The 8,830-nt window shown below is 42.5% G+C and overlaps 1 protein-coding gene across 3 annotated transcripts in view; it reads right to left on the bottom strand.

Annotated features, from left to right (window-relative positions):
* TPD52 (tumor protein D52) overlaps nucleotides 1–8,071 on the bottom strand; it is a 257,001-nt gene extending 248,930 nt beyond the window's left edge. Inside the window, exon 1 of one of the 3 annotated variants that reach the window (XM_003831276.5) lies at nucleotides 7,842–8,071. In XM_003831276.5, the coding sequence (XP_003831324.1) occupies nucleotides 7,842–7,860 (19 nt within the window). In that variant the 5' untranslated portion in view covers nucleotides 7,861–8,071. The remainder of the gene's footprint in view (nucleotides 1–7,841) is intronic. The other 2 variants (XM_057303033.2, XM_003831277.8) reach the window with 2 other exon arrangements.
* Between the last annotated feature and the right edge of the window lie 759 nt (nucleotides 8,072–8,830).

The raw sequence follows: 8,830 nt of genomic DNA on the forward strand, positions 1-8,830 counted from the left end.
ACGATTAAGATGGTAAATTTTGTTATGTATTTTTTTACCATGAGAAAAAGAGGGCATTGACAGTTATGTTTTCCAGAATGAGATTCAGTAACAGGCATCAAAAAGCTTAAATATATTCACCTCCTTTGACCTGTCTATGGAAATTTATCTTAAAACAATTTATCTTAAAGCAGTATCATAGCTAAAATGGAATGTAAACCTACTCCAGGAGAGAAAGAGTTAAATAAACATTTGAATAGTGGAAGAGTGCAATCATCAAAAATTATAGCTTGGGGAAACTTTTTTTAATGATGTGGTAAAATTCTTATTATCAAATAATATCCAAAACAAAAAACAAAACTGTTATGTGTAGTGTATACAGTATAACCCTAATGAACATATATTGGGGTATTGAATAAAGAAACAGACCAAATTCTAACTGTGAGAGAGAGAGAGAGAGAGAGACAGAGAGACAGACAAACAGACAGAAAGGGGAAAGGGGGGAGGAGAAAGAAGGAGAAAAAGATCTGCCAGCATGATTTTTGTTGAATTTTCACCTAGATAAGTTGATTCTAATGTTCGTTTGGAAATAGTCTGGCAAGAATACCTAGAAAAAAACTGACAGAAAAAAAAAATAGAGTAATCAGAGCAAACTAGCCCTTCCAGACATTTTTACATTTTATGAAGCTACAATAACTTAAACTAGGTTTAGCTGCTGGCAATGAACATACAGATAAAGAGAAAAGAAAAGATTGTAAGAATTTAGTACATGACAACAGTGGTATTTCAAATCAATAGAGGAAGAAGCCATTAGTCAATGAATGGTGTTAGGCAGTTGGGTGGCCAATTGGAGGTGGAGGTGTTAAGATTTATACCTCACATCTCATTATCAAAACAAACTCCAGATTGAGGAAAGATTTAAACGTAAAAAATAAAACCATAAAAGCATAAACTCAAAGTGAGGGAGGCATTTCTAAAAATGGTTCAAAAGCTAGAATCCATAAATGAAAAGAGCCATTAGTTAGGCTGGGTATGGTGGCCCACTCCTGTAATCCCAGCAGTTTGGGACGCAGAGGTGGGCAGATCACTTGAGGCCACAAGTTCGAGACCAGCCTGGCCAACATGGCAAAACCCCATCTCTACTAAAAAATACAAAAAATTAGCCAGGCATGCTGTCACACACCTGTAATCCCAGCTACTTGGGAGGCTGAACAAGAAGAACTGCTCGAGCTTGGGAGGCAGAGGTTGCAGCGAGCAGAGATCATGCCACTGCACTCCAGCACTCCAGCCTGGGTGGCAGAGGGAGACACTGTCTCAAAAAAAAAAAAAAAAAAAAAAAAAAAAAGAGCTATTAGTATTTCTTCTTGGTTAAAAAAAATCACTATAAAATCAAAAGAGGTATGACAAACTAGAAAAAAAAATTAACAACTCATCTCATAAACAGGGGGTACATTCTATAAAATACAATAGAAAAATTGGCAAAAGATATGGCCAGATATTTCACAGAAAATGCCATGTAGATTGTAAACATATCAAAAGAAGTAAACTACCTTTATATTAAATATATATAGTAAGACATATACTGAGAAACCATTTTTCCCCTATAAGACAAGCAACGATGGAAAAGTGTGGCAACATCCTGGCCACATGGCAAGGGAAAGCAAACGTTCGCACATGCTGGTGGAAGTATAACTGGCACCACTTCTATGGAGCAGAATTTGGCACTATCAAAATTGAACAGCCACATTCTTCTAAGAATTCTTCCTACAGACACACTGGCATTTTTATGGAATGACTTGCATACACATACATTTGCTGCAGCTTTGTTTTAACAGCAAAATCAGGGTGAAGGAGTTCAGGACACAGCATCCCAAAACATTCCACTTTAGCATGCTGATTATTTTGGGCTAAAGGCACTTGAAAAACAGCAGGTGTAATAAGGGCACCCAAACCTCCTCTCTTTTTCCTGAAAGCAGAAGATGAAGCTCCCATATGAAAGATGTCCTCCCTCTGCCAGGAAGAAAGAAATATTCTTATCACAGGAAGTCCAAGCCCAAAGAAATCTGCATAAAGAAAGCTTGCTAAACTAAACCTTACCTTCCTAGTTACTTTTCCACAACTGCCACTCTTTTTTTGACCTAGTATATAATCAATCAGGCCAAGCCACTTCCTTGAGTCTTCATTCCTCTTGTGAGGGTAAAAGGTATGTAATACGTAAAAAGCACTAAATAAAATTTGCATGCTTTTCTCCTGTTAATCTATCTCATGTTGGTTTAATTCCTAGGCCTCGCCAGAAACCGTAAAAGGGTAGGGAAAAATTTTTCCTCCCCTACAAGGCAAAATGTAAATGTTCATCAACAGGGAACAAGTTAAATATTGTCTATAACAGTATATAAAATGTTACATCTATAAATAAATACATACAAATGGCCATTAAAAATGGAGCTACTCTAGGCCAGGCGCAGTGGCTCACACCTGTAATCTCAGCACTTTGGGAGGCTGAGGCGGGAGGATCACTTAAGGCCAGGAGTTCGAGACCAGCCTGGACTACATGATGAAACCCATCTCTACAAAAATAGAAAAATTATGGCGTGGAGGCACACGCCTGTAGTCACAGCTACTCAAGAGGCTGAGGCAGGAGAATCACTCGAACCCAGGAGGTGGAGGTTGCAGTGAGCCAAATTGGTGCCATTGCACTCCAGCCTGGGCAACAGAGAGAGACTCACTGCAACCTCCGCCTCCCAGGTTCAAGCGATTCTCCCGCCTCAGCTTCCCTAGTAGCTGGGATTACAGGCATATGCCACCACGCCTGGCTAATTTTGTATTTTTAGTAGAGACAGGGTTTCTCCATGTTGGTCAAGCGGGTCTCGAACTCCCGACCTCAGGTGATCCGTCCGCCTTGGCCTCCCAAAGTGCTGAGATTACAGGCATGAGCCACCATGTGCGGCCATTAAAGTGTATTTTTTAAATACATTTAGGGTTTTTTTAAAAGGGCAAGTTATAAAATGCAATATTCAATAAGAAATTTTGTGATTTGTTGGCCGGGCACAGTGGCTCACGCCTGTAATCCCAGCACTTTGGGAGGCCAATGAGGGCAGATCACCTGAGGTCAGGAGTTCGAGACCAGCCTGACCAACATGATGAAACCCCATCTCTACTAAAAATACAAAAAAATTAGCTGGGTGTCGTGGCATGCGCCTGTAGTCCCAGCTACTTGGGAGGCTGAGACAGGAGAACTGCTTGAACCCAGGAGGCAGAGGTTGCAGTGAGCCGAGATCATGCCACTGCACTCCAGCCTGGGTGGCAGAGCGAGACACCGTTAAAAAAAATAATAATAAAATTGTGATTTGTTTAAAGCATAGATACATGAACAGGTATAAATTAATATGCTAACTATGATTTCTCATTCTCAGCGCAGGATTATGGGTAATTTTCTTTTTTCTCCATCAATATTTCTGATTTTTCTAAAATAGACAACTATTCTTAGGTTCCAAAAGGCATTTTTACATTCTAACTTTTTTAAAACTTCCACTAAATATTAAAATTCCTTAATCCCCTGGAAACATTTTCCTAATAAAAATACATGGCTAAAATTATGGTTTCAGTACAGCTGGTACCCACTAGTTTAAATAAAATTTGGGAATGTCTCAGAAGAGAGATTTCACAACAGTCAATAATTAAGGCAGAAATAATTAACCCCAAAAGGAAAATAATCTTAGCGTACAACAAAAGACTTAGTAGCACAGAAGTTCCAGGGATTTGGGTGTTCTTTTTGGTTTTGCACTGTGAGTGAGTGTATTTGTTTTTATTACATGCATACATTATTCTGTTTTGAAATCTTGCTAAAAGATCACAACCCCTCCTACCACTCAGCTTTTCCCCTAGGGACTAGGCAGCCTGCCACATAAAAATAAATGCAGGAAGTGAAGAAGAGCTAACAAAGACATCAGCACCATATGGAAATCAATAAACTGTTGACCAAATAAATTAACAGCCTGGGTGGGGTGGGTCACACCCAGAGACTTGGGAGTAGACCCTCAAAATTATTATCCATTATTCTCTACATTTGCTTTATTTTTAAATAAATGATACCCCACATTTCTGTTATTTATTTCTAAGGCACAATTACAATGTTAAAATGATAGTGACATATTATTGTGTTATTCTTTTTTTGAAGCCTTTCCTCTCTAGTTTTTTGGCCTCAGGAACCATTCCTCTTCCCCTTAAAATTATAAAGTTGTTTTGCTTTGTTTAAATTCAAACTAGTATAATGTGTAGTGGGCTACGTGACTGTCACTTCTATATAACAGTGCTAAACTAAAGGTTATGACTAACATGAGAGCACTCAAGTATACATATTTATTCAGCTCCATAAAAGGTAGTCAGGAGGGTTTTCTACACAATGTATGCTCTAGTTAGCAACACTGCTCTATCAAAGTAGGAAATACCACACACAGTAAATGTGCTGCACTGAGCTTAATGCTTGGAAACTCTTGAAAGGCATTATGCAATTTAACGTATTTTAAATCATTTGATGTTCACTGAACTCTCACTGTAAGCAGAGTATTGTATTCAAGCCCTAGGTATGAGAGAAAGTAGAAAAACAACAGAATCTGGGCCTGATACTACAGAGCATTAGAATACTCGTGGTTGAAAACATAAGGAAAACTCAGTGTTTATTTTAAAAATTTACAGCTCTGTTAAGTACAATCAGTAGCAAGAACAGATTTTTTGATAACTTCACATAAGAAGGTTGGAAGAGGGATTTTCAATAGATAAATGCATGTAAGACAAGAGGTAGGGCATTTAATTTTGCAACTAGAGTTTCATTAGGGATTTTTTAAGGGACAAATGTAAGAAAACTCCATGTACATTAAAAACTATTAAAAGTTCAACAAATCCTAAAATTTTCTGCTTTGGTTTTAAATATGTTGCCAAAATCACAATTCAGGAGACAATCACGGAGTTTGATAAATCTTATTTCAGCCAACACAGTTTGCTAGTGAACACCAGGTTTAAAATCCCAGGTTCTGCCTTTTCCAGTTTAAGGCAGGAGTCTTGCTCCAGATTCATTTAAGACTGAGTCATCCACTCTACTAGTTCTAAGATCTTCCATGTAAAGTTACCCTCCAAGCCCAGCACTGCCTTATCAGCAACTTTCTCTGGCTAAGTTCTGCTTCTTGAGAATAGACAGGGAAAACAGAACAGGAGAAAGTGGGAAACAAGAGATGGATTTGGAGGGACACAGAGGTTACCATGGCTGGGGCCTGCTCTTGGACACTTTCCTCACTCATCTTAGGCAGTCAACACATATTTCTAAGCACCTACTGTGTGCACTGGTAACATAAAGATGAAAAGGCAGGTAGGCAGGTGGAAGCAAGAGTAAGGAATGGCCAGGTGGTTTTGTTTTGTGTTTGTTTGTTTTTTGAGATAGAGTCTCGCTCTGTCGCCCAGGCTGGAGTGCAGTGGTTTGATCTAAGCTCACTGCAACCTCTGCCTCCCGGTTTCTAGTGATTCTCCTGCCTCAGCCTCCTGAATAGCTGGGACTACAGGCCGGTGCCACCGCGCCGAGCTAATTTTTGTATTTTTAGTAGAGACAGGGTTCCACCTTGTTGGACAGGGGTCAAACTCCTGGCCTCAAGTGATCTGCCTGCCTCAGCTTCCCAAAGTGCTGGGATTACAGGTGTGAGCCACCGCACCCAGCCTTGGCCACGTTGTTCTAACACAGCAAAGCTTCGGAGTAAATGAACTGACCCTCCCAAGGCAGTGCCTCTTCTTTCATTCGAAGCAGAGTCCTCCACCTCACCCAAAGAACATATGGGAAAATTATAGACAGGAAAAGACTCATCTTACAAGATAAAGATTTGAAAAAAATATGTCTTAGAATTAGACACTTAAACTAGTCCTATAAAAACTACACAAGAAGTTGGAATACTGCAGTGCTACCAATGACTGTTGATTCTTACCACCCAAGCTAGAACACAAACACTACTAAAACTAGTTACTCCACTCACGTAAGTAAAACACAGCCATTTAATTTACTTTGACAAGTACCAAACATAGTTATTCTAAAAACATCATTATGTCAAACGACAGTGTAAAACAGATTAGTAACAGATTAGTATACAAATACACATGGGCACGTTTGTCGTCATGTCTCCCCCGTCCTGCGTCGCCCCCATTGAAAGCCAACAGACATAATGCTGACTTACATGGTGGCCCCTAAGCCGGCTAACAATATATACAAGACATGTGACAAGCTTTCTAACTCAAACATTTGCATGTCTACTATGTACAAGTCATCATGTTACCCCACTAAGGACAACCAAAGATGAAATGTTTCTAACCTCAAGAAGCTTAAAATTTAGATAATAATATGTATGTGTATATATACGTTATACAGGTAATGTATAATATATATATACACATAGGTAACACATATAAAGCATATTGTATGTAATGTTTGTAAGCACTTGTGTTAAGTCTGAAATTAATCTGAAGGGGAGCGAGGAAAGAGTTGAAAGACTCCAAAGAGTCTATCTTACAAGTAAATGAAAGTAAAGTACAGGCCTGGCCCAGTGGCTCACACCTGTAATCCCAGCACTTTGGGAGGCCAAGGTGGGTGGATCGCCTGAGGTCAGGACTTCGAGACCAGCCTGGTCAACATGGAGAAACCTCTGTCTCTACTAAAAATACAAAATTAGCCGGGCTGTGGTGGCGCACGCCTGTAATCCCAGCTACTTGGGAGGCTGAGGCAGGAGAATCACTTGAACCAGGGAGGCAGAGGTTGCAGTGAGCTGAGATCCCGCCACTGCACTCCAGCCTGGGCTACAGGTGGAGACTCAAAAAAACAAACAAAAAAACACCAGAGTCTAAAAAAAATAAAGTACAAGATAGTATATTTGGAATATGGTTTGATTTACATAAAAATGCACACATGACGGCACATACTGGAGGAAAATAAGCAATACATGAAAACTTGTGTCAGGGCTCAAAACAGGAGTAATTCCTATCCTCACTTCCCAAGATTATCTACCTTGTTTTCTTTTTTCAGCATTTATGTATCTTTTTAAAAGCGTGCCACACACATCTGCGTACAGTCACAGGCTTATGATCAGCAGAGATCTCTAGGATGAAACTATTTAAATCTGAAAACCATGGCCTACTATTGCTCTATTTGGGGGTAATTTCACTTGAGCTGTTTTCAGAAGCAAGTGCACCCAACGCTATGGTAAATTAGACTGAAGGTTTTGTGTTGTGGGATTTCACCCTTCCTACGAAAAGCTCTCTTCCCTCAAACCCACAGACACCACTCCACAATCTGGGGGTTTCTAGTATGATAAATATCTGCCTCCCAAACCCCCCATGGGTCATACGCCACCAAAAATCCTAACCACCTGAACTTAGAAGAAGGCAGAAAGTCTTAATTTATGAGGGAGAGAGGGGTTTCCCACCTGGAGGGACAAGAGCGACTCACTGTCCTCTGTTCCTGGTTCCAGTCACTTACAGGAGCTGGCTGCGCCGTGCTCCCTTCACGCGGCTTTCCACCCAAAGCGCATCACGGCCGCCAGCCCCTGACGCTAGCCCCTTCGCCACTTCCCAGAACCTTCTCTCCCTCTCCCCTACACACGCACACTCACACTCACTCACACATGCAGTCCCATCTGCCCCCGCCAGAGCCGCTCCTTCCAGGGCCCCAGGATGCCAGATCCGGATCCGGGAGATGCAACTTGCGGCGCCGGCCCAGGAGGCTCGGCACCTGCTCGAGCCGCCGGGCCGCGCTCAGCCCCGCGCCGAGCCAAAGCCCGAGTCCAAGCCCGAGCCCAAGCCCGAGCCCAAGCCTGCTGGGTCCGCGCCCTCACCTTGCTCGCCGCGGTCCATGTCTCCAGCCCGCCGCCTCGCGTCCTCTGCAGCACCCCCGCCTGCAGCCCGTCCCGGCTCGGATCGCCCGCCGCGCCGCGCAGAGCTCCTCCTCGCCTCCGCCGGCGACTCCCGCGAAGTCCCCACCCCCAGAGGCGTCGGGCGCGGCGGCGCCGCCCGCCCTCGGCCTGGAGCGCTTTCCCGGGGCGTCACCCAACCACCTGACCCGGTCGACCTGTGCGCTCCGCCACGTCGGCGCGGGCGGCGCAGCGCTGGGAGGGCCGGGCGCACCCCGACTCCCGCACCGGCTGGAAGTCGGCCGGGAGGAGGGAAGAGGACGGCGAGGAGATGGACTCGGCCATGGAGGCTGCATGGAGCCTGCTTGGGAACCGGGATGGCGTTTGCCTTCCACCATCAAGTTATTTATAAAATCAAAAGTTTCCTCCGAGTCCTTGGAGATGCCCTTTCTCTGCATCTGCGAACACCTACTTTCCTATACTTACAGTAGGAAACACAGGAACGTTATTTAGAAATGCCAGTGGCTCTTTTCTCTCTGTATTTTATTACCTAAATAATGCCCTATGATGTCTTCTCTAACTAGGTCATAAACCAGCATAGGTGAAAATTGCAAAGAATCTCTTGAAAAATTATATAGTCTTTTCCATAGAATGCGGATTTTTTAGGTGACAAGCTAGGAAGATTTTCATATAATAAAAATCTGTTTTGAGTGCGGGACTGAGGACAACACTAAAATGAATTAAATCAAATGAAATTAATTAAATTAACCGAAGGTCAGAATTATCAGCAGAGATCTTTGGAAAATGCGTGTTGAGGCGTCATGTCCGTTGATCAAAGGACAGTTTGAGGTTCCCGTAACAATCCAGTTCTTTTCATTAGTAGCGTTAACAATCTGTTTTCACAGGGTTTTGCAGTTACTCGTCTTCCATGAAGTCACTTTGATTGTATGGGTCATGGTCTTCAGGTGGTGTCT

The sequence above is a fragment of the Pan paniscus genome, chromosome 7 (assembly GCF_029289425.2).
Source record: "Pan paniscus chromosome 7, NHGRI_mPanPan1-v2.0_pri, whole genome shotgun sequence".
In the NCBI taxonomy this organism is placed as follows: Eukaryota; Metazoa; Chordata; class Mammalia; order Primates; family Hominidae; genus Pan; species Pan paniscus.